Consider the following 26,912-nt stretch of genomic DNA (forward strand, 5'->3'; position numbering starts at 1 on the left):
ATGGGGGAGGCACCCTGCAGTTTAAGAGGGGGTCACCAACGTTAGAGCTCTGTTTCTTACACACCTTCTTGCTCATTCAGCCTATTGGACTTTTGTGCACACAGGAACACTGGTCAGTTAATCAGGATACCCTGAGGACTGCACAAAGACTAAAACCTGGAAACACTGTATTTTGGGATTTTCAGGTCTATCGAAACCATCCCTCAAGAGTGCATAGTTTATCCTTCTGCACTGATATAACAATCTTTTTCATACTTTAGCCACTTTAACCTTATGAACAATGGCTTATTTACTAGTTATACTAATGCTAGTTTCAGTATCTGAGGCATTTCATCTGGAGAACATTGGTCGTTTTGATTGGCAGAAGAGCCTTCGACCAGGTGAGGGATGCCCTAAAAAGTGCCACCCTGAGAGGTGCCCAGATGTTAGGCAGCTGCAGGGTTGTCCAGCCGGGCTGGTTCGGGACCAGTGCGGGTGTTGCTGGGAGTGTGGGAACGACGAGGGGCAACTGTGTGACCCGGAGCCCCGGTCCGGGTCTGCTTTCTACGGGCGCTGTGCTGAAGGTTTGCGCTGCAGAGCTCCTCGCAGAAACCCCACAGGCGAGCCAAGAGCCGTCTGCGTGTGCAGCAAGCAGGAAGCTCTCTGCGCTTCTGATGGAAAGACATTTAAGAATATATGTCAGTTTCGGGCAGCCCAACACAAACAAGCAAAAGGTCAGATGTTGACAATGGTGCACCACGGACCCTGCAAGACAAGTGAGTATCTCTGAACAAACCGATTAATTATATCAAAAATGCTGGGTTGTTTCAACCCAAATTTCGGTGAAATATGGGAAAATGTAATTAAAAATGTAATTAAAAAAATAGCTTTGAAAGTGAAAATAGAAGTTGGGTTAAAATTTGGGTTAAAAACCCCAACATTTGGGTTTGTCCATATTTGACCCAAATTTGGGTTAAAAAACCCAGCATTGTTTAGTGTTTTAACCCAATTTTGGGTAAAATATGGACAAACCCATGTCATTGGGTGAAAAATGTCATTTAAAAATGTAACCCAATGGCTGGGTTTGTCCATATTTTACCCAAAATTAGGTTAAAACAACCCAGCATTTTTTAGAGTGTGTAAATATACGGTATGTATGGCCGTTTTCATTACTGCAAATTTCTACAGTGCATTTAACTTTATTATGGTATATAAAACATGTTTTTATGCTATTTAAAATAGCAGCGCAACAAATACTACCATGATGTATAAACACTTTATAATTCGTATATTTGAAATATCTTAACCATTAAATAATTATATATAACCCTGGGTTCATGAACATGCTTTAAACCTATATAGTCCAGATTAAAATGCATGTTTGAGCTGTTTTGACTGAAAGCAACATGTACTGGCATATCTTAAAATACTGTATATATCAGTGCTATTGTTTCGTATAAATAAAATAAAGCCTAATCCTGGCTTAATCTAAACCCTGTCCGTGAAACTGGGCCATTATATATTAAATTATATTCACATGACAACAATGAGAATGTGATTGTTTGCATTAATGTAAGGAGAATTGGGTGTGGGTACCACATTGTGATAAAAATGCAATGCAAAAAATGAAAAGCCCTTTTTGAATAGTGAAGTTTTTTTGTCGCAAAATGTAGCCTTGACATTTCTTGACAGAGATGTACCCTTCTAAAGGCCTGCAAATATATTTTTATTTTTGACATTTGATTTTATTCAGCTGACTTGTTTGCTCTGCTACCTGACCTAATGTAAATATATACAGTATATAGATGTAAATGTCCTCAGGAGGAACCATTGTCATGGACAGAGTCTGAGTGCCAACATAATTGCCTCATTTAAAAGTTTTGTCATGGAAAAAGCCAAATGAAAACCCATTTGTTCAACTGTGTGGGAATAAAAATTCAGCCATTAGGTTTGTATTTACCTTACCGTCATGTTTAAGATTAGCAGCTCGTAAGTGTCCAATCTCACACCTTAAAATAATTAACCGAGCTACCCAAAAAAACACAGCACAAATGGCCGAAGCTGGCGTGAAACGACCATCCACTAGCAGAGATTTGCTTTGGGATACTTTTTAACTTAAAATATGAAATGTTGTGTTTTATTTGACTAATTAAAGCTCCTACCTTCCTATTTAAAGCATGTATTATTTTGAACAACGGCTGAAATGTGTTTATGATGAATCGCTTATCCTCAATTGTAGATAAAAGTATAAATGCAATTAGTTCCTCTAAAAGTTCAAAGTTTACATCTTCTGGAAACTTTACAGAACCAGTCGTCACTTACGCTCCCCATGACATCGTCACAGCCAAAGGAAGTGATGTCATCTTTTCCTGCGAGGTGTCGTCGTATCCACTGGCTTCCGTCCAGTGGAGTAAAGAGGGGGACGTTATTTCTTTTCCTGCTGATGATGTAAGCACGGCTGTACAGGTAAGTGCACAAGTGGACAATAAAACATTTTATAGCGGCATCCTACAAACCGTCATCAGAAATGCAAGGTCTGCTTACAATGATAGTCATATTCTTTAGTTTTTTCATTGCATTGCCTATATAACTGAAACTTTAACAGACAAACACAATTAAATTCTCGCAGCAGGTTTGCGGTCTAGTCACAGTTCTGGTTTTGTTAAATGTGCAATGGTGTGTTTCTGTAATGACAGGCCCGTGGAGGTCCGCGGAGGTTTGAATTAACCGGCTGGCTCCAGATTCAAAGAGTCGGCCCGGACGATGCAGGTGTGTACACATGCACCGCCAGGAACGCCTTCGGAGAGGTGTCTGCCTCCGCAAGATTACAGGTTACACATGGAGGTATGTCTGAGAACACTCATTCAGAGACACAGACACGGCCTTTAGAAAACAAGGTCAGAGGTCAACAAGCTGCAAAAACATGATCGTTGGGGCTGCTTCCACAGACACAAACACCACTGTTTAAAGGAGTAGTTCACTTTTTTTTTAAAAACGTTTGCTGATAATTTACACACCCCCATGTCATCCAAGATGTCCACGTCTTTCTTTCTTCAGTTGAAAAGAAATTAAGGTTTTTGATGAAAACATTCCAGGATTTTTCTCCATATAATGGACTTCAATGGGAACCAAACGGTTCAAGGTCCAAAAGACAGTTTCACTGCAAACTGTTCAAAGGGCGTACAACAATTTCAGACGATGAATCAGGGTCTTATCAAGCGAAACGATCGCTCATTTAAAAGAAAAAAAAAGTTTAAGTTTTATAAGCTCAAATGCTCGCCTTGCTCTGTTCTGTGATGCGCTTTCGTGACTCTCCTGTTCGAATTCATCAAAATGAACAAATCTTTTTTCGTGTCATTTGGTTCATTTAACGAACAAAAAGAACAAGTTGACATGGGAAAAGATTCGTTCATTTTGATGAACGAGTTCGAATAGGAAAGTCACGAACGCGCATCACAGAACAGAGCAAGGCGAGCATTTGAGCTTATAGAACTTAAACTTTGTTATTTTTTTAAACTCAATGTTTTTATTTATTTATTATTATTTCCTAATCAGTATATTTGAGTTGTTTTCCAGGAAAAAAAGCTTAAAGTAGTTCACTTTAAAAAAAAACTTTGGCTGATAATTTACTCACCCCCATGTCATCCAAGATGTCCATGTCTTTCTTTCCTCAGTCGAAAAGAAATTAAGGTTTTTGATGAAAACATTCCAGGATTTTTCTCCATATAATGGACTTCATTGGGAACCAAACGATTCAAGATCCAAAAGACAGTTTCAGTATTTATCGTCTGGTGTCGTTTAAAGCCCTTTGAACAGTTTGCACTGAAACTGTCTTTTGGACCTTGAATCGTTTGGTTCCCATTGAATTCCATTATATGGAGAAAAATCCTGGAATGTTTTCATCAAAAACCTTAATTTCTTTTCGACTGAAGAAAGAAAGACATGGACATCTTGGATGACATGGGGGTGAGTAAATTATCAGCAAAAGTTTTTTTTTAAAAGTGAACTACTCCTTTAAGAGGCTAAAAGCAGGTTTAGAACTTGCCCCATTGAAGTCAACAGGGCGCGAATTTTACAAAGATGATAACACAGTGTAGGCAACACCGATTTTTGTCATTTTTGTCTGTACTGACAGCACTCCAAATGTACAAAAAAATTAGCTCAATGTTAAAATTGACCGGAGTTCTCCTTTAAGTAAATGCATCTCAGTTTAAGAATGTTAAGGTATTTGACCATTTTTCAAATCAAAACATTTTTGCAGCGCGGTAACCTAATGCAAACCGCAAACATTCATTTCCCTTTAACCTGAACATTTGTCTCGTTTTAACATTGAAAAATATCCGTCCACACTGCAGAGAGAGGTCTGTTGGGTTATTCCCGTTCTCTCTGCGGTCTGCGGCGTGGTCAGAAAAGACATGTGAACGCACCAACAGTCGGATCTGATCGATTCACATCGGCTATATCAAAGCTTAGCATCTCCTCATCACTAAAGGTGAACTTGGCCTTTCCGAGAATCAGTCATGGCTGACGATAACCGTACACCAGCCGAGGGCTTTCTGCAGCGGCAACGTGAAGGGTGGTGATGACAGGAGGTCGAGAGGGCGGGAGATTTGGAGGGGAAAGGGAGAAGGGGTGGAAGGGCTTGTGTATTATGTGGCAGGTCGTTGCTGTGACTGTCTGGCTGTTATCTCTTTCTCTGGGGGGTCTGTTCCCCTTATCTGCACCACCAGTGCCTGCCCCCCCACCCCTCGTTTCCCGGAACGTCCCGACTGAAATGAACTCTGGGATAGGTGGCAGTGAAAGGTGACTCTGGACACAGGACAGACCTTTTCCTATAGGTTTAGAGACAAATAGAATATATCATGCGTGTTTTACAGGACGCTATGGGCATATTGAGTAAATGCTGAGCTTTCTAAAAATGATTATGCTTTTTATTTAGTGCATTACTTAATAGATCCTCACTGCATTCTCACTCTGTTGATTAAAAAAAATCTACTAAGAATGGATTATTATTATTGTATATGATATTAATCATATTATATTAAAAATAATGCATCATAAATAATTAATACAATTAATCTCCCTTTATGTTTTCCAGGTTCTCAGCTGAACAAAGAGTTCCGGGAAAAAGAAAGCGGAGCTTATAGAATATCAGGCGAAGAGGAGAATGTCGATGATGAAGATTACGAAGGCCAGCCTAGTGGACATATGTATTTGTAGCATATATATATTGTACACTCTAAACAATGCTGGGTTGTTTTAATCCAAATTTGGGTCAAATATGGACTAACCCAAATGTTGGGTTAAAAATGTCTTTTAAAATTTCATTTTTAACTGAATTTTTTTAAACCCACCATTTGGGTTTGTCCATATTTGACCCAAATTTGGGTTGAAACAACCCAGCATTTTTTTAGAGTGTAAAAACATAGCATTTAATCACAGATGTTTCTTAATATGTAAGCTCACCGTAAAATGTGTACTCTTAAAATGTTATATTTTTTTTGTTGCATTTTATGTGTGGCCGTTGTATATAAATCCAAAATAATTTCTATTCGCTCTTGAAATTTGTACCTAAAAAAAAAAAAAACTTAATTAAATAGCTGATTTACTAATCGAGTCATTTATTGTTCGCAATGCATGCACTGTAAAAATGAATATGCTTTATCTAATCAATAAAATTGTGGCAACAGATTACAAGCAATATTATTAATTAAATTGAACAAATTAGAATTGAGAAATAATTAATCAAATTATTCCTTAAAAGTTAACCATTTAAAACGAGTAAAGTTTACACCAAAAAAATTAATCAAAAATATCTGAATAACTGACAGACGTCAAAGATTAATTAAGAACTATTTATTTTAAATTGCCAACATTGAAGACACCTAATGTTAAGCAGAATCACTGAAGGAGAAAACCTTCAAACCTAAAACAAACACTGATCACCATAATGGTGACCATAATAAATGTATGTTTTTGGGAGTTTTTTTTGTTTTTGTTAAATGGTTAACTTTTAAGGAATTAATTTGATTAATTATTACTCAATTCTATTGTTAAATTGAATTAATAATATTGCTTGTAATCTGTTGCCACATTTTTTTGGATTAGATAAAGCGCATTCATTTTTACAGTGTGTCGGAAAATCTGCAATATTTGCAAAGTGGTTTGTTTAGGGCAAAAACCTTTACAGCCACAATGCAAAAGTGCACGTGTGTGCCGGACTTCTCTAAAAGCCAAAAAAACCTGCAATCGATGCTGCCGTGGCACGGCATGCATTTACCCCGAAACCATTCCCTTGCTTTTGAATAAAACATCAGCATTGTCTCTCCTCACTTTTGGCTTCTCAAAGACGCTCAGCAGAGGAGGAGGAAAAAAAAAAGCACCCAGGTTAAGTTGTTTGAAAGCTCTGGTATTAAGAGGCGTTTTACACTTAAGAAGTTGGTTTCGTTGGGTTTTCTCTTCCCTCCCCTATTGATTGATGCTTAGCTATCAATGCATAATAGAAAAGCACTCAGGACAAATGTGGGGTTATGGCCTTCCAGGGAGAGAGCAGACCAGGCTGTTTCTCAGCGCCATTATTGCCCCATAAAGGATCCCCGGGGAGGGACAAGTTCCTCACATCAGCACACACCAAATACCCAATTAAAAAAGAAGACCTTTAAATTCTCTCCTCTTTCCTGGGCAGAAATCAATCAGAATTCAATCTGTTCGGCTAGGATTCCGACAGGCCAGGTAATTGCTCACCAGAGCTCGGGATAGGTGACAACGGCTTCGAGGCGAGCCAATCAGGTGTTCTCTTTCAGCGCCGCCACTGTCGGTGAGAAAGCAATGATACCTAACGAAAGCTTATCTGTGGACGCTTTCAGGATGCCTTGTATTTTTAGACTCCTGGTGGCAGGTGAGGACTTTCAGGTAAGCGATACGACTTCAAGCTTTAAAATAAATGGATCATTTAAAAGTAAGTGGCTCTCGTATTCGCCTTCTTAAAAGCTCTTTGAAAATGAATTCCAATTTGGAATGATTTGTACTCCAAGATGCGCTCGCTACACGATTGGGTGAGCGAGAGAGGGAGGGAGAGAGAGATAGATGGATGAAGATGTGAGATGGAGTTAGAAGAATGCAATTAAAAGCTGAATCATTCTCACTCCAGCGTAACTCTATCCGTTGAGATGAGAGCCGAGCCTCTTTCTCATGGCTGTATTTGTGTGGATAAAGCTCTCCCCTGGCCCTCGTTTTAGATTCGCGCTTAATGATCCCCACTCCGATGGGAGAGAGTGGGCTGCTGTCGGGATGGGAGACGCGATCCGGGACGCAGCAGTGCCCGAGTCCCTGTGGCCGGCAACACCATGTGCAGGGGTCAGCCGAGGTCAGAGGTCATGGGCAGAGAGCTAGGATTAATGGACATCTCAATAAAACGCTGGGTCAGGTTACTAGTTGCCCAGACTGACCAAAACACACACACACACACACACAAATGCTGAGTTTCTATGTTTTAAGGGGACTCTCTAGCGTGATGATACTGTATAAACTGTATATTCTATACCACTAACCCATCACAGAAAAAACTCATTCTGTATGATTTATAAGCTTGTGGACGCATGGAGACCTCAATTTAAGACAACACGGTGACCCCATGTGTCTAGTTCATTCAGGTTTAAGTCCCCACTAGGATAGAAAAACATGTGTACACACACACTCACACACACACACACACACACACACACAGAGAGAGAAACACACAAAGTTTTTATATCTTTACTCTTCATTGACTAAATGATTGTTATCACCTTACATTAACCCTCTAAACCTACACATCGCAGAGGACTTGTTATTATTTTCATAAAACATCACTTAGACCATTTCACAAGATGTAAACAACACTGGTCCAGAAGCACTTCCTGTTTCAGTTTTTTAACACTACATAAAAGCTGGGATAAAATACAACCAACAGAACATGTAAAACTGAATCAAAAAGTTAAACAAGCATCTTTAAGATTTTTTCCACATGTGAAATAAAGAAAACAGTTACAAACTGAAACAGGAAGTGCTTCTGGACCAGTGTTGTTTACATCTTGTGAAATGGTCTATAAGCTGTTTTCCTCATGGGGACCAACTAAATGGCCCCACAATGTTACAAATGTTCACATTTTACTATCTTTGTAGGGACATTTGGTCCCCTCAATGTGGAAGAATAAGAATAACACACACACACACAATTTAGACTCACCTCACCACATTAGAAGATGATGTCGTCTGAATCTTCACTGTGTATTTTGGCCATTGTACGTTTTAAAAGATATTCTGAGGAAAAGAAAGACATCTGGATTAATTTAATAAAAAAAGCATCACCTGGATGATAGAAAATGTAAATAAAATGTGTGTGTGTTTGGGATGGGGGGTCTGAAAAAGACGTTTGACTTAATGAACCAGTCATGACAGCGAATGAAGCATTTTAATATTGTGCTGGTCGATGGGTAAGCGTGAATATCCACAGGAGAGATGAACAGAGATCATATTGACACCTTATGGCGACTCTTTGCGGTAAAACAGATCGCTTTTTGACTGATAATTATTTAGCTGATTTCGATATCTCGAACAGAGGCCTGAAAATCCATAGATATCTGGAGGACAAAACCTAAAAATAATTAGACCTAAATAAATTAATTAACTCGACTTATCCAGTTAATTTAATTGAATTATATTTAATTATTTTATTAGCCTATATATATGTGGGCTAATAATAATTGTTTAATTAAATATAAATATGTTGAGTTAATTAAATAATTATATGTTTTTGAAAAAAAAGGGGACAAGAAATAGCCTACAAAAATGACAATTAGGCTACATTAATTATAGGCGATGTCTATATCTGATCATATTTACCTCGGTGTGCTAATTAAATCATGTCCTCATGTCTGTAGAAGCCCACAATCATTTGTTTCTTTAATAATATCAAGTTGGAAAAGGCTAAGAAAAGAAAAGTGGCAAAAATGCATCATTAACACCATGAGGTGGCGCGTGCTGCTGTCTCATTCGCCCTCCGCTGGAACTCTCGCGAGAACACCGAGCGCTGTCAAACGAACTCACGCGAGAATTCCGTCCGCTGTTGGAGCTGCATTTAGGTGATGGATTGTGAGAGGCCTCATTAAGTCACGCAATGAGTGAAATATGTCTTTGTCTCCCCTTTGTCGCAAAGTAATAAAGGGATGCCGAATTCTTCAGCACAGCTGCACATTATTACACAGCTCTCAGCTAAACGATGTTTTTTTATATCTAATTGATAAATGACAGGATGAAAGGTTATTGTTGTCACGCTAATTGGAGATGTCGGTGAATTACTAAAAACGTTTTCTGCTCCAGTCCAGTGAGTCTGACTGGACTTTCACAGCCAGCTGCTCACAGACTGGCCAATATGAAATATACACATGGGCATATAGCCTAGAGTGATATTAATTCTAGTGATTAACCAACACTTGGGAAAAAATATAATATTTAGGCAAACAACAGTAGGCCACTATGGCGTTAAGACAAAGCATGTCACAATTACAAAATATAGGCTACGAACAATAATAGGCAACTAAAATATACAAATTGTTAAGATTACTTGTTTTTTTAGGATAGACCATAGCCTATTTACTAGCATTTAGAGAGAAACGACCAAAGGAAATGGGTTGAAAGCAACACGTGAATATCGACCTTTGATTCCAAGTCCTGTGGCAAACCCTGTCTTTAAAAACAAGGTTATTCAAGCGCAGGAGCAAATCGAGTTCCAACAGGCTATACTTTACAATCTTTGTCTTATTTAAATCTTTATTCGTCGTATCATGAATGGGATACAGTGCTTTGCAGAAATGGACTTCCATTTGCAGGAATGTATCATTTAACCCTTCTGTTTTCCTCTCCGGAGAGCTACTCTTTCACTTAGCTTTTTTTTTTTCCCTGTGAAAGCTGGATTTGATTACTACGGTAAGTAGTAAACATGCAGGTATTTTTCCATCTCAGCTTGTTCTGAGTTCAGGGCCTCCTCTGAGTGTGTGGATGCAGCTCATCTATGGCACTTTCACAGATCAGCTTTCACACAAACAAACCCTCACAGAGGAAACTACCGCATGCAGGTGAATGTTCAACGCCAGTCGTGCACAGACTCAACAATCAACCAGAGAGTTTTACGGAGACTTTTCATGCTCGGATTTGCCTATGCACACTCATCGTTTCTTTTTGATGTGCTTGCTTACCTTTTTGTTCAGGATGTTTCTTTGGAATATTTTGATGTTGAACAATCATCTGTATATAGTCAAATGAATAGCATGGAAAAGCCTAAATAAATATTAGCAGTAAAACATGTTCAAAATGGAATTTGTTTTCAGAGCAAACATTCATAATGACTAAGTAATGGGCGTTACCAATTCTTGTTGCTTGAATCGTTCAGCATCAAATAAACACAATGCATTCTGTAGCTGTACTAATAATCTATTTCATATTTCTCAAAGTGACAGCTATACATGCTTCAAGCAAAAGTATATTTGCCTTTGACCGTGGCTTATTAAAATCACACGTTTTCTTATGCATTTTCATTCGGCCCAGTCAGTGATTGACAGATGTATTGATCCCCAGAGAAGCTTTGTGACGGTGATGTGGCATATTTTTATTTACTGCCTGTCTTTAATCCAACCTAGCCACTGCTGACAGTACCGCCTGTCCTTTAAGACAGACACAGTGCCTATTGTGTGAAATGGAAGAGTCTAGTGTTTGATATGTTGAGGATGCCATCAGGGGAAGCTGTCATGGGTTCGCCAGCACTGTCACCAACATAATAAATCAACCGTCTAGTCATCCATTCATCCTTTTGGCAACTCTCTCCCGGCTTCTGTTCACTTTCATTACCGTTCATCATGAACCTTCCATTCTTTCTTACAGTTATTAAACTGAACTGAATCAACACTGAACTGACTTAAGCTGAATAATGACACTATTGCCTTCCGTAGAGCAGAAAGAATTGATGACTTTCTTAATAATTTTTTTTCATTCAAGCTAAAACAATGCCAACATAGCTATTTGACTGTTGATCAACAGTATCCAATAGATAGTGCACTTTGCTTGGCCTTAAAGGATTAATTCACTTAAAAAAAAAACAAAAAAAACTTTTGCTGATAATTTACTCCTCCCCATGTCATTTAAGATGTCCATGTCTTTCTTTCTTCAGTCGAAAAGAAATTAAGGTTTTTGATGAAAACACTCAAAGTCTTTCTCCATATAATGGACTTCATTGGGAACCAAACGGTTCAACCCTTACGAAAAAGAAGTTTATTCAAGTGTGCCATTAGAATACTTCTTTTAAACTAAAAATAAGAAAGTATATACTTACAGTTTATTTTTCCTGTACTTCTCAGAAGTATACTTCAAATTACACTTAAGCGTACTTGAGTTATACTGAGAGAAAAGCAAGTATATTTGTCCTGTTCTTGTACTCAATCTTTTGATCCAGAAATACTTAAAAGTATGATTAAGTATTCAAAGTATACTTGTATAAGTATTACAGTAAAAAAGTAAACTACTAGTATACCCATAAATTCACTTGCAGTACACATGAGATACATAATTATGAACTAGTTGTGCACTTGCTGTTACACTTAAACATATACTTTTATGTACTAAAAGTGGGCCAATTTAGTCCCAAGCGGTATTAAAATAGTACAATTACAAGTTTACTACTAGTACATAGTGACATTAGTATACTTACTACATAATGTATACTTAAAAAATATACTTGAACATTAAAATGAACTTGAAATATACTTCTTTATCGTAAGGGAAGGTCCAAATGAGAGTTTCAGTGCAGCTTCAAATGGCTTTAAACGACACCAGACGATGAATAAGGGTCTTATCTAGCGAAACGATCGCTCATTTCAAAAATAAATAAAAAAGTCTAAGTTTTATAAGCACAAATGCTCGCCTTGCATGCGCGTTCATCATCAGCTCGTTCATCAACATGAACAAATCATTTTTCGAGTCATTTCCTTAGTTGAATGAATCAAATGACTCGAAAAAAAGATTTGTTAATTTTGATGAACGAGTTTGGTACACCCCAATGAAGTCCATTATATGGAGAAAAACCTGTAATGTTTTCATCAAAAACCTTAATTTCTTTTCGACTGAAGAAAGAAAGACGTGGAGATCTTAGATGACATGGGGGTGAGTAAATTATCAGCAAAAGTTTTTTTTTTTTTAAAAGTGAACTTATCTGAAAAAGTTGATAACACCATTCTTTTTGTGCAAATTTATCTTGATTTAAGAATGTTAGATATTTTTACTGCAGAAACTCTTTGCAATGTAAACAAAACTGGGTGTCTTTCTAAGCCATTGGAAAACTCCAGTGACTGGTTACTCCTTAAATGCGCTGATTGTATCAACCTAGACCAATTCAAATCTAAATTTCAGTCATATCCCAACCATTTCTGGGCTCAGTGAGTCTGCCATCAGAGGCCGAGAGGAATTCAATCCTCACTGCAATGTATTTCGGGAAAGCCAAATCTGTGGTGACATCATGCTGCGAGAATAAATGGACGCTGGAAGCTACAGCAGGTGCTGAGGTTCATTGGTTATGGATTGCCTCTGGTCCTGAGCGCTCTCAGAATTGCAGAAGGCCTACCTGTAGCGAGCGGCGCACGATTGCAGGGCTGAGAAACATTAAGGTGAACATCAGTAATGCAGAATCAAACCTGGTGCGAGCCATCTCATCACAGGGTGAAGTCAGTAGCATCATTCAGAGAGTGATCGTCCCGTTTTATGGCCTCCAATTCTCATTTCCGAACAATTATGCCCGACGTAATTGCCAATATCCACAGCTGGGTTTCAATGACTTACCAAATCACCAGTTACCATATTTCCACAGTGAAATAACAGTGCATCACATCAGAGGGGGTTACGCTTTATGATAAATAAAACTGGAAGCGTTCTCTCACACTGAAAGGACCTGTTGGGGACTTTGTAAACATGCTCTAATAGCTGCTTTGAGGACGCGCACCAAGTTACAAAGCAGCGAATGTATGCGCGGGACTCGGTCCCAGGGCATTATGGGTAAAAAGCTGCATGATGAGCCCTTTGTGACAGTCACACAAGCACCTCAGTGTTCCTTCAGATGATGTAATGAGAAACCGAAGAGAGTGAAAGTGAGAGAAAAACACCGAGGTCAATTTGGTCCAGTTTGCAGGCCCTTGTGTCATCTTTACCGAGAGTGATCCGAGAGAGGCGAAGAAAAGGAAGCGAGAGGCAATCTGATTATCATCGAAGCAGAGACACGAGGACGATGGGCGTTTAATGCACAAATGCTGGAAAAAGTGATATTTTATTACAGCAAAAAGGCTTTCAAAAATTACAGGAAAAGGCTGGAAAATGTGTCTGCTTGGGATGGCACTAAAACCCGGTTTAACAGGGTCATAATTCACTTAAGTCTGATGGGTCCTGTCGTTCATTCTCTCAAATGTGCTGCCCTGAAATCCTGATTTGATCAGCAGAAACTGCATTTTTGAGGAAAAACCACTTTGTTGCTATTACTGTGGTATTTCGAAGATGGATAAGAGCAAAAAAATTGCTTCTTCAAATTTCATTTTTTGATGTCCCATTCAATTGATCAGTTTATACTGTGAAAAACAACCATGTTTCCTTCCAAAAGGGACGGCCTTCTGTTACATGTGCTACACAAAGCAGAGCAATTAGATGAGAGCGCTACATTTAAGATGATTTATGCCTCGCATTATGTCCGTGGAACTCCCCGTTCTCACTTTACGCTCATATTTGCCTGAGAGAAAGGGAGATGTCAGACATTCCGACTGTGATAAAATAATTACGACTAGGAGGAGAAGAACATTAATTATTGTAGAGGAGAACATTAATTATTATGATGGCATCTATTTATATCAATTCTTTTGACATTGTACTGTATATATGAAAAGCAGATATGTTTTCAAAGACAGCGTAATTACACCAAACTTTGGAGGTTTTCGTTAAAACTTGAACTCGATATTTCATAAAGCTAAACTGCAACAACGCAAAACAAAAGTCAGTTTCTATTGGTCAACCATCGGTTAACAACCAAAGTCAGATGTGGGATAGTCCCAGAAGCCGGAAAAATGAATATAGCAAAGATATAAAAATAGCAAAGCCATCTCTACCTTTGTTGGTGTGCCATTGTCGACAAATAAATCCGCTGCAAACCAAATTGTGACAAGAAATGCTATGCAGATACCAAAATTCTGCCATGTTTGTCTGATGTAAAAGTTTGATTTCTACGCAAATTTACGTCAAGTAGGAACTGACTTAACAATTAAACTAGAAGCACTTAATTAAATTAGACAATTTTTGAGACAACCTTTTGCAAGACAAACAATTGACAAACTAAAATCAAATTTGAACTGTCATGACTATAAAGCAAATAATAGGAACATGTGAAACTAAAGACTGATGTAACGATGCAGAAAATTCAGCTTTGCATAAAAGGAATTAATTACATTTCAACATATATTCAAATAGAAAACAGTAAAAAAAAAGTTTGAATTGCAATAATATTTCACAATATTACTGTTTTACTGTATTTTTGATCAAATAAATGGATCTTTAGTGAGCAGAAGAGATTTCTGGCCAAAACATGATATAAATGTGACTTTATACATACATACACACACACACACACACACACACACACACACACACACACATATATATATATATATAGAGAGAGAGAGATAGAGAGAGATAGACAGAGACAGACAGACAGACAGACAGACAGACAGATAGATAGACAGATAGACAGATAGATAGACAGATAGATAGACAGATAGACAGATAGAGAGATAGAGAGATAGACAGACAGACAGATAGACAGACAGATAGACATATAGACAGACAGACAGACAGACAGACAGACAGACAGACAGATAGACTGATAGATAGATAGATAGATAGATAGATAGATAGATAGATAGATAGATAGATAGATAGATAGATAGATAGATAGATAGATTTTCCTGACAGATTCATACATAAATGTTTGCGCTTCTTAATGATGTAAACGCTATTTTAATCTAGTTGTAAATTGGTTCACCATCACATATGAAATGCTTTTCTATTTAGTTTCTATTTTTCGTTTCATTAATTAACTTGGATCAGGGTGAAAAAACATATTTTCCAGAATGCACTTCTTTGAATCGCAATTCAGTAAAGTCCTCACCCTGTCACCCTCTTGGGGTGTGGCCAGTTCAATTCAAACTGAACTCTCATTATTCGCCAGTTCTTCAATTCTTAATTATGCTTGCTCACCCCTGACACGGACACACACTGCTGGCATAACACGATCCTTCACCCCATGTGGACACATCCACGTCATTCTTAGAGTTTTTGAAGTGCGCGGGTGTTGAATCCACCTGTGTGGCGGGAGTTAGCATCTGCTCGAGCGTGCGCTAGCATGTAGCCTGAGGTGGTGGAGCAGAGATCAGAGCGGGTGGAACATTAACCTTAATTACCCCTTTAATCCACTCCCCACACTACAGAGTACACAGCCCGGCCCATTAGGCTGGATCACTGTCAGCCTGCAGGGGTCTCAGCGGCCCCCGGGGAGAGATGGCCTTTTTAGGAGAACCTGCCTGGAGGAGGGACGGCCGCTCTCTGGCACCCCTGCCTCTTTTGTTTGTTGTCGTTCAACCTCTTTTCCATGTACCCAGATGGTTCATTTTGGAGAAGCTGGTGGATGGTTCCTCCCCTACATGCTTATTTGGGTTTTTCATTCTACCCTGCAGGCATCCTTCACTCATTCTTGCTTTTTCTCTTCATCACTCTCTCCTATACAACACTGAGACATTTCCTGCTTGTCTGTCCGTCTATCCGTCTATCTATCCGTCTTTCTATCTATCTGTTTGTCTGTCTATCTGACTATCTATCTATCTATCTATCTATCTATCTATCTATCTATCTATCTATCTATCTATCTATCTATCTATCTATCTATCTATCTATCTATCTATCTATCTATCTATCTACCCATCTACCCATCTATCCATCTATCCATCCATCCATCTCTACCCATCTATCTATCCATCCATCCATCCATCTATCTATCTATCTATCTATCTATCTATCTATCTATCTATCTATCTATCTATCTATCTATCTATCTATCTATCTATCTATCTATCTATCTATCTATCTATCTATCTATCTATCTATCTATCTATCTATCTATCTATCTATCTATCTATCTATCTATCTATCTATCTATCTATCCATCTACCCATCTACCCATCTATCTATCTATCTATCTATCTATCTATCTATCTATCTATCTATCTATCTATCTATCTATCTATCTATCTATCTATCTATCTATCTATCTAGATTTTAAAATATTCAAACAAAACCTGAACATACCCTCATATTTAGGCTTCTTAAGCTATTTTAATTTTTCAGAGAATGATTTGTTAAACCAACAGTTACACAAAAATTGGACTATATACAATATATCTGCGAGATTATTACAGCATATCATATAACATGACCAACCAGAATCAACTCAGGCTTGTTTTAGATTTAGTGTAAATCTCTGTTTGCTGATGGAAGGGAGAGGCGACGTGGCGCCAGTCCTATAGCATTAGATGCAAAGTTTCCTTCTGCTTCAGTGGAGTTCATCATAACTAGATCTGAGTTCAGTGACACCAGCATCATCTCTCCTTCTCTCTTCCCTCCCTATCTCTCACTCTCATTTTTCAAAGATGTTGAGGCGTTCATTTGGTCTGTGGGTCTTAAAGTTGTGCTATGTTTCAGGTTAATTGTCTCAGTTTCTAATATGGCTTTACTGGTATGGAAATTGTGTCATTTGGGGGCATTTCCTTTGGGTGAGAAGAAGCCAATAATGATGCCAGTTGTGGACAGTTGGCATGTTTTCATTGGAAGAGATCCAAGGCTATTTGTCTTGACTCTGGCTGGACTCCAAACTGTTATTAAAGTTTCTTCCCTTTCCCCGCCGTAAGACTGAAATGTGGGCACTGACCCAAACACGCACACACATAAACACACACAGAGACTCATTTTGAGTCATTTTGATGCATATGCTGCCATTTTAAATCATATGGTTAGGTTATACGAGTCACTAAATCACAGATCATTCCAGAAAGATCAAGAATGCTTTATTGACACAATGAGGGCATAAAATGGACTATTAATTCACATAACATGGGCATGCAGTTAAGCAATAAACTTTAAAGTATTTCTCTGATATGTTTATGAAAACCAGGTGATTGACGCATCTTTGCTGGAGTTTTAATTAAAGCCTGCATATGATCCCCTGCAAATAAAATGACGGCGTTTTTAACAGTGTTTCCCAGCAATTAAACCATTATTGTTCATAATGAGCATTTGAGGAGGATTCTTAAGATGCTGCTCATTATTTCTGTAAATATGGACACAGGAAATTGTATCGATCAAACACTCTACATGTTTAATTTTGAATCATTTGGAATTATGAAAACAGCTTTGCCACTGGCCATGTAATTCTGGTGTGCCGTCTCCAGACGCTGTGTACAATTGCTGGAAAGGAACAAAACTCCTTTGAGAAACACACAACAACAGTTCTGATGGTGAACCAATTTACAACTAGATAAAAATAGCCTTTACATCATTAAGAAGCATCTATCTATCTATCTATCTATCTATCTATCTATCTATCTATCTATCTATCTATCTATCTATCTATCTATCTATCTATCTATCTATCTATCTATCTATCTATCTATCTATCTATCTATCTATCTATCTATCTATCTATCTATCCTTTAAAAACTTTGAAAACAAACCAAGTTGGGTTATTTTATAACCCAGCTGCTGGATCAAAAAGGGTCTCACTCAGCGCTGGGTTATTTTAACCCCATGTTGGGTTATGTTTTCTACCCAAAGTTGGGTAGAAATGACTAAATTGTTGGGTTTAACTGACTAAACAATGGGTTGAAGAATACAACCCAAATTATGGGTCACGGGTTTCATTTGGATTAAAAATGACTTTTTTTTTCAATTAACCTTTGCATTATGAAAGCAACTTGTACAGTTGTTTTATAAACATTAAACATTATTCTATCAATGCATGTTTGTATTTCTTATTTACCAATTAAAAGATCTTCAATTGACATGAGTTGGTCTTTAAAAATACATTTATTCATTTCACTCTAAATAATGCTGGGTTGTTTGAGCCCAAATTTGGGTCAAATATGGACAAACCCAAATGTTGGGTTAAAAATGCAATTAAAAATTACAGTTGAAAGTCAAAGTTGAAGTTGGGTTAAAATTTGAAATTACATTTTTAACCCAACATTTGGGTTTGTCCATATTTGGGTTCAAACAACCCAGCATTGTTTAGAGTGTACACTCTAAAAAATGCTGGGTTGTTTAAACCCAATTTTGGGTCAAATATGGACAAACCCGAAATGTTGGGTTAAAAATGTAATGTAAAAATTTAACCCAATGGCTGGGTTAGTCCATATTTGACCCAAAGTTGGGTTAAAACAACCCACCATTTTTTAGAGTGTACACTCTAAAAAATGCTGGGTTGTTTTAACCCAATTTTGGGTCAAATATGGACAAACTCAAGCATTGGGTTAAAAAATGTAATTTAAAAAATGTAACCCAATGGCTGGGTTTGTCCATATTTGACCCAAAGTTGGGTTAAAACAAACCAGCATTTTTTAGAGTGTATTATATCTATTAGTTTTATGTTATTATTTGTTGTATTGTCTTTCAGTACTGATTTAAATCAAATAAAAACACAACAAATGACAGTAATATAATAAAAGTCACCAGTGAGAGTAATATGGATGGATATTCTGGGGTGAAACGACATTCACCCTCATAGTATTTTCCATCAAAGCATCGTGGCTTGTTCTAGGAAACGTGGAAAGTATGAACGGTCTCATTACCCAAGTTGTAATGTGTAAAAGTTGGAGCAAACTCGGCCCCTGAAGGCGTCAGGGCCACAATTCCCCAATAATAATAATAAAGATTATGATCTTTTGTCTCTGTAGACGTCCTGTACCCTTCCCCTATTAAAGCGGCGCTATCAGCCAGCCAAACTTTCTAGATGAAGAGCTCTGCTCCCTGCGGCACCGGCGTGCCCACTAAAAGCCGCCCGGCCCTCCGAACAACCGGGAAACATTAGCCCTCCGCACCGCCGCATCGGCAGCCTCTAATGGATCGCTCTCATTTCATCAGTCGACTGACATTTAATGAATATATATTTTATCTCCTCCTCTCCCGTGATCGGAATGCTCGCTATGTTCCGGGAAAGAGCCACCCTGGGAGTGTTTGGGGCGGACCGCAAGATCTTCCGACCTGGCACCTGCACGCCCCACCCCGCCCTCTTCCTCACGTCGTCCTCTTCCTCCTCTCGGCCCTCAATATCGTATGGAGATAAATAATTCATGGCTAGTTATTAGGGCCGGTTCAATAGGATGGCTGCTGATGGAAAGCCGTGCGGAGTGAGGCTGCCCGCGGGGAGTGAGCGTGTTGTTGTGTCAGCCCCCATCTGCCAGAATGCAATAAGGAGAACAATGAAGGCCTTGATTTCCACCAGCAGGCCTATAATCTTTAAATGGCTATTAGCAGTGGAGAGCAACCAGTCAATAACCGACAAAATCCTTTTAAAAGCTGCTCTCTCTCTCTCTCTCTCTCTCTCGCTCTTTCGGTTTAGATGTCTTCGTCATGACATTCTCCTCTCGTCGGTTTTGCTATCAGATATTGCTGCTGTTGATGTTGCTTATGCTGTATCATATACTCAATCAGAGTTTGTCAATGTTTTCACACACACAAACAAAATAAAAAATCTGTTTTAAATTGTCTGAAAATGGTCTGTCGTTAAAACATTTAAAGTTTTATCTTATATGAATAAATGGCGGCTTGAAAGTCAGCTGCCCGATTTGACACATGCTCAGTGCGCATTGTGTGATTTTGGGCTGTCCCAGATAGGGTTGGGTATCGAGAATCGAGTATCGATTGGAACCGAGACTAACTTTTCGTTTTTTCCGGAATCGTTCAAAAGTTACAATTTCGATTCCTAGTTTCGATATTCACAGTCCGCCGAGCGGAAGAAGAAACCGCTGAACAACACCAACGAAGAAGCGTCTACCGGAAGTGTTGGCATAACCACGCGAGTCGAACATGAGTACCTTACGTCGGCGATCCAAAGTGTGGCTTCACTTTTCTAAAAATAACGAAATCTCGGCAAAATGCAAAATTTGTCACAAAAGGAGTATTTTTACAGAAGGAGTATTTCCTTCAGAAAGGCCGTTGGTTAGCAAGGTTAGCTAAACTTTTTTGACCCTGCCTCTTAAAAGAATCGAGAATCGTTAGGAACCGGAATCGAAACAAGGAATCGGAATCGGAATCAGAATCGTTCAAATTCAAACGATACCCAACCCTAGTCCCAGACGAAAGATGCGCAATCGTGGTGTGGTCGTTGATCCTAAACGGTGGTCCTTGTACAGTGAGAGAGGTTCAGAGACGGCTGTTGTCACTGTCTTGCGAGCAAAGATAGCCTGCGAGTGATCGTGATCATCTAACATTGCTTAGTTGAAATTTAAACTTTTTTATTTTTTCCGTTTTGGAGTGAGATTCACGCTCACAGTATTTACCAGTAATAAACAATAAGCTGTGGCTTGCTGTAAACGGGAAAAGGTGAAAATTGAAATTAAAAAAGATTATGATCCTCTTCGTAAAATGTTTACATGTACTGTAACAAGTTTGCATGGCTTTCACTTAAGTTAATATCTTGAATGAACTTACATATTCAAGTTATCATGACTTCAAATCTGGCATTCTTGTAATAACTTATTTAAATTAATTTTAAGAGAGTAGGTATACTATCAACTTATCAAACTACAGCAACAGGACCAACAACAATATAAAGAAAAATAGCAAACAATGTAACCATATTAATGATTCATGCCCCAGTGCATGATGGGAAGAATGAAATGGGAGTGGACCACAGAGTCATTGCATTAATCCAACTCAACTGTGATGCTTGTTGGATCTACTTAAAAAAAATCATAACAGAAAAGCTCCTGAGAAGCATACCGTGCACAAAACTTCATAAACCAACACAACTACAATGATCAAATACATATTTAGATCTAATGATTTTCAAACATTGTTCCAGATCATGATCCTCAGTCTATTTGACTGTAGATTAGGTCTATTTACTTGAATAATCCATGTAAGACTTCTTTCAGTGGACTTGGTTACCTGTGACAATCCATGCTCAGCAAAAGAGTGATAAAGTCCCAAAGACAACAAAGCAATCCATCACCAATCTGAATAACCTCACTAGGTTTCCAAACCACTTTTACAATGTAGCTAATAAAGACAATCCAGTAGTAAGTGCTGTCCAGTGCCGCTTCAGACTCTTTGGGCCCTTATGAGGACAGTTAACAGTCTCTGTCTTATAGACAGGCTGCTACAACACTTTCATTCTGTTACATCAGACAGACATACTATGACAGAAAATGACATTACTGGCTATGATATAAATCCTTGTGTCGAGTTCAGGACTGAAATGCCTGGCATCATGAAAGCAGCAGTAAATCGCATTAAGCCCACAAAGAACAATTGACAGTAAAGACATTTATAAATGCCACAGCACATTTATATTAAATAAATTAATGAAAGAAATAAACGCTGTTCTTTTAAACTTTCTATAAACGATTTACACAGAAATATGAAACAAAAATCAAAATCGATACACAGTAAAAAAATATTGATGGTTTAACTTAAAAATATAAGTAACCTGGTTGCCTTAAAATTTTAAGTTAATTGAACTGGAAAAAGTGAGTTAATACAATGAAGGAGATTAATTCAACCATGAGAAACTCAAAATTATATGTTATCTGAACTAAATAAATTATTTAAGTTGATTTGACAAAAGAAAAAATGTTGTGATTACTACACTGTAAAAAAATATTGTTGGTTTCACTTAAAAAAAGTAAGTAACCTGGGTTGCCCTAAAATTTTAAGTTGATTGAACTGGAAAAAGTGAGTTAATACAATGAAGGAGATTAATTTAACCATCAGAAACTCAAAATAATAAGTTATCTCTCAACTAAATAAATTATTATAAAGTTGATTTGACAAAAGAAAATATGTTGTGATAACAAATCTTGAAAACATTTTTTACAGTGTTGTCCATATTTTTTACAGTCTATGGTTAATGGTTGTGAAAACATGAAAAAGTTTTTAAGTTGACTTAACAAAAAAAATCTAAATGCTTGTTAATTGATACAGTGCGTTGGCTCAATATACTACAAGTTATTTCAACAAATACATTTAAGTTGAGTTGAGTCAAGTTGAGTCAACAGATCATTTTCTTCAGTGTAACGGCAATTGCAACAAATCTACAAAAACAGCAAACACTACGTATAAAAGAAATGACAATCTGGGCAATATTGTAGGTTTAGGCTTAGGTTGGGTTTAGGGTTAGCCTAACCCTAAGCCAATATTGTAATCAAATAATGCAAATAACTTTTATGGTCCCAAAATTAGATTCATTTTCTGTATGCAAATGCATATGCATATTAATTCCAGCCAAGTATTCAATTTAATGATATGTTATTTCAATAGATCTGTAATCCAAATGATTATAATTCACCTTTCTGTTGATACTTTAGATCAATTTAATGAAAGCGTTCCGAAATAGTCCACTGATCACAACACATCTTTGGTTTTACAAACTGTGAGAGCTGATAATACTTTCAGTGCAGTTGCTGTCCATAGAGCTTAACATGTAGGCGAAGCGCTTAACACAACTAGTGCATTTCACCGCACTGTGTGCAAACATGAGTCATCTGAAAGTTGTTTGTTTGAAAACAAAAGCCCCCATTTGTGCTCAGCAAACCCCTCGAGACCCCCGGCCCAGACTCAACATCCACAGAAGGTGAAAGACAGAGCCTGATCGCTGGCTGACAGCACATGACAGAAATATCGCATGTGCGCCACGCCACGTTACCCAGAATGCCTTCCCATACCACCACAGGCCAGCCTGTAATGCGATCACATGATCACCTTCTGCGAGGTCAAAGGTCAGGTCTAATGAATGGAGAGGTGAGGACAGGTAGGTAGCAGGCAGAGGGATGTGTGTTCCTCCTCTCTTCTTTATGTTTGTTCAACAGACAAGACGATTTTATGTAGTGCGTTTCGTGGAAGCATATTTCTGCCTCGGAATAAAAAATGAAAACGGTAATAGTGACCGTTTATCTCACGATTCTGAGTTTTTTCACCCCGCAATTCCAAGTTTATATTTCACAAGTCAGACTTAAAGGGATTGTTCACTTTGAAATTAGGTTTTGGTATGTTTTAGCTTACCTCAAGGGCATCCAAGATGTAGGTGTCCGTGTAACCACAGCCAAACCCGCGCCCTCAGATCACTTGGATGTTTCTGTGGGTACAAGAGGTAAAAACGATATAAATACTGTTCGTTTTCTCACACAAACCGCTCGTTTCGTGTCTTAGGCCATCAATGTGTAATTACATTTACGAGTCATTAAATCATGTTTAATTTAGACTTCTCTGTGCATGCTCTTTGAGGTGGTGACCATAGACCTCCATTATACTGACTGACAGACACAAACGGTTTGACCTAAAAATATCAAAGTTGAAAATACTGTGGAAACAAAGACACCTACATCTTGGATGCCCTTGAGGTGAGTTAAAACATACCAAAAATTTATTTCAAAGTGAACTATCCCTTTAATAACTCACAATTTCAGATTTATATCTCACAAATCATGCAATTGCAAGAAAAGTTTGAATTGTGAGATAAAAAGTTGCAGTTACCTTTTTTAAATTGCGAGTTTAGAGAATTCTGAGAAAAAAAAGGCAGAATTGTGAGTCAGTTATAGTTGCAAGAAAAAGTCTGAATTGTGAGTTTACATCTTGCCATTCTGACATTATTTCTTACAGTTATGATGATACATAATCTTGATGCTTCAAAGTGATAAATGTGCCATTCTTACTTTTTTCTCACAATTGAGATATCAACTCGCAATTGACATCACAATTACCTTCTTTTTTTGTGGTGGAAACAAGCCTCCCTAATGTTTGAGCTATTGTATGTTCTCTCTCTCTCTCATGCTCCTCTCAGTCGTAAGCCTCTTTACGGTAATCCATCTTCATTGCTGAGACATATTCCATGTTGTGACAGCTCGGACACTGAGAGATTCTAGAAGATGGAAAGCAGGTATAACACAGATACAGACAACCAATCAGACCTTCAATATCTGCCCCGGCCTGGACGGAGAGATCCAGCTGTCAGCCAGTGAGAATCTGTCTGAATCTGCTGACATATTGATGGATTTCCTGCACTGATTTTGGGGGCGCTGGATTTATGCAGAATATGGTGTTGGAATCTGGAACTGCATCAGGTGTTATGTAAATCAGGGGAAATCAATGCTAAAAGCTTGATAATAAAATAACTAATGATATAATTGTGCATTTTTAGGAAAGCAAAATAAATTGTCTAAACTTTTAAAAGGGAGGAAGAAATTCTGCCCAAAGTGTTGTTGACGTCAAGGACGTGCGAGTCCCATTAAACTCTGCTATGTTGGAAAAAGTAAAAGAAATCCATTAAATATGTGTTTGTGAAAAACAAAGTAAAATTTGAATTATTGACTTAACAAATGAATGAATAAACGAATGAAAAGAATGAATGAATGAACAAATGCATGAATGAACAAATGAATGAATGAACAAATGAACTAATTAATGAATGCACGAATGAATGATTGAATGAATGAATGAACGAATGAATGAATAAACAAATGAACGAATGAATGAACGAACGAATGCACAAATGAATGAATGAACAAATGCACGAATGAATGAATGAACAAATTAATGAATGAATGCACGAATGAACAAATTAATGAATGCAAGAATTAACTTAATGAATGAATTAAACAAATGAATTAATGAATATATACAAAATCTAATTTTGATTTTTGAAAGGACAATTTATATATTTTTTAACTAAAATATATATTTTTTATATATAAAAAATATAAAAAATAAAGATAAAATGAGAAGTGACTTAAAATGAGAAGTGTTGCAACAAACTGAAATACTTGTTTTAAAGCACTAAAATGACAAACTGAAACTGAAATAATTACACACACACACACACACACACACACACACACACACACACACACACACACACACACACACACACACACACACACACACACACACACACACACACACACACACACACACACACACACACATATATATATATATTAAAATAACTAAGAGCCAACTCAAATTATGAGTATAATACTAAAATATCATTGTACAAATAATAATTTATGTTTAGATGCAATGTAAAACCAGGATCCAAAAGCTAAACCAGTTTAAAATCACTCTAATTTGTATCAATTCTTGCAAGCACATGTCTGAGGATTGAACTGCTGTCTCTCTGCAGCCTTATCTGAGGAAATGTGCTGAACTTCACCTGTGACGTCCCTGTTGTTGTGTTCCTTTAACCTCAGACAGTGTCCGCCTTTGTCCAAAGTGCACAACATGGCGGTTAACTTCTTGGCCTCTGCACGTCGTGTCACTCGTCACACTCTGAACTTGGCGTCTGAGGAAGAACACTCCTTCCTTTTCACTCTTACTCTCCTGATTCTCATCACTCCTCTGGTCTTTAGCACCTGCCAACAGGACAGCGGGAAATGATGCGGTTTTCAGAGTCCATCGCTTAAGAGCTTGGAGAAGACATTCCCATTACAATAGCATCAGTTGGGGATAGGAAAAAAAAAACATCCTTTCAAATTGACATCAATTAATAGTGCAATGTGTACATTTTTGCACTACTAGTGGCACCAAATAGAATTGCGAAAATAATAATATATTTCAAGTTGTTAAATTAAGTTTTTAAGCTGATTTGAGTTACAGAAACAAAATGTATTATAGAACGTATGTCAGATAGTGGTGATTTGACATATGTTATTGAAATGTAAGCTTGGGAAAGAGTTTTAGATTTAATTTTTTCCTCATTCAAGTAGACAGTCAACATCCGACGTACATGGCACCCTTTAGCGTCAATATGAGACGCAAATATATATGGGCCAGAAGGCGCCTCCTAGTGGTCTAACCCTAGCCCTACCCCAGACCTAAACCTAACCGAAGCATGTTATGTTGACGCTAAAGGGTGCCATGTGCGTCAAAAGCGTCAGTTAGATGATGCCCTAGGATGAGAATGCGTTAGATATCTTGTTCTGAATCCGAACCAGACGTAGTCTTTGCCAAAAATGCTTTTTTTTCTTTCTAAATGTTGTTTTTTTGTGAAACAAACTCACATTTAAGAGTTGATTAAAAAAAAGAATGCATGGAGCTATAATGTTTTTTTTGTTTGTTTTTTTTTGTAAAGCAGAGGCTGTTTTTTTTATATATATTGCATGTTCAAATATTCATACAACTAAATATTCTGGTGGCCTGAAAGTTTTCTAAAAATTATCAAAAATGCTGCTGCTGGCTGGCAAAAAAAATAAATAAAATAAAATCACAAAGGGAAATTTTTAATCACATAACAGATTGGAAAAACACATGAACAAAACAAAATAAAAAATTCGACCACTAGAAAACAATAGCTAAAACATTTTTTTTTTTAAAACCTAAAAGTTTAGGATTGATGGCCATGAAAGTTTATAGCCAAACATTTTTGCAAGCTGCTGCATATTTGAGATGGATGAGAATACTAACAGACAGCTACTCCCTGTTATTATAGACCACATTAGGTTTAAGTACCCGAGACATTTTTTTTTCAATCATATTCCAATGCATGCAGTTAGTTGTTTGAGGCGTTGAGTTTTGACTGGCATCTATGGTGGCACGAGCACATATTTCTCTCAGCA

At 37.6% G+C, this 26,912-nt stretch overlaps 1 protein-coding gene and 2 long non-coding RNA genes across 4 annotated transcripts in view; 1 reads left to right on the forward strand and 2 right to left on the reverse strand.

Moving 5' to 3' along the window:
* The first annotated feature begins 280 nt into the window (after positions 1-280).
* On the forward strand, positions 281-5,260 carry kazald2 (Kazal-type serine peptidase inhibitor domain 2). Its single transcript, XM_039648639.2, has 4 exons — positions 281-755; positions 2,285-2,445; positions 2,676-2,823; positions 5,078-5,260. Exons 1-4 carry the CDS (start codon positions 281-283, stop codon positions 5,197-5,199), a joined length of 906 nt encoding a protein of 301 aa, XP_039504573.2. The 3' UTR covers positions 5,200-5,260.
* Positions 5,261-6,086: 826 nt separating this feature from the next.
* Positions 6,087-23,439, reverse strand: LOC148977591 (uncharacterized). The gene is made up of 3 exons (XR_016169800.1): positions 23,365-23,439; positions 8,207-8,280; positions 6,087-7,644 (listed from the first exon to the last, which is right to left on the reverse strand). It is a non-coding gene; the product is annotated as an uncharacterized LOC148977591 (long non-coding RNA).
* Positions 23,440-24,072: 633 nt separating this feature from the next.
* LOC148977592 (uncharacterized) overlaps positions 24,073-26,912 on the reverse strand; it is a 163,511-nt gene continuing 160,671 nt past the window's right edge. For both annotated transcript variants that reach the window (XR_016169744.1, XR_016169743.1), the window contains exons 3-4: positions 25,511-25,709; positions 24,073-24,220 (exon numbers count right to left, since the gene is read on the reverse strand). This is a non-coding gene — a long non-coding RNA (uncharacterized LOC148977592). The remainder of the gene's footprint in view (positions 24,221-25,510; positions 25,710-26,912) is intronic.

Source organism: Pimephales promelas, chromosome 9 (assembly GCF_988280905.1).
Source record: "Pimephales promelas chromosome 9, fPimPro1.hap1.1, whole genome shotgun sequence".
NCBI lineage: Eukaryota > Metazoa > Chordata > Actinopteri > Cypriniformes > Leuciscidae > Pimephales > Pimephales promelas.

Bases quoted from the DNA above. Each gene is read 5' to 3' on its own strand.
- kazald2 (XM_039648639.2), top strand. From the start codon at position 281: ATGGCTTATTTACTAGTTATACTAATGCTAGTTTCAGTATCTGAGGCA. The intron at 2,446-2,675 runs GTAAGTGCACAA...CTGTAATGACAG, and splicing joins ATGTAAGCACGGCTGTACAG to GCCCGTGGAGGTCCGCGGAG. The intron at 2,824-5,077 runs GTATGTCTGAGA...TATGTTTTCCAG, and splicing joins ATTACAGGTTACACATGGAG to GTTCTCAGCTGAACAAAGAG.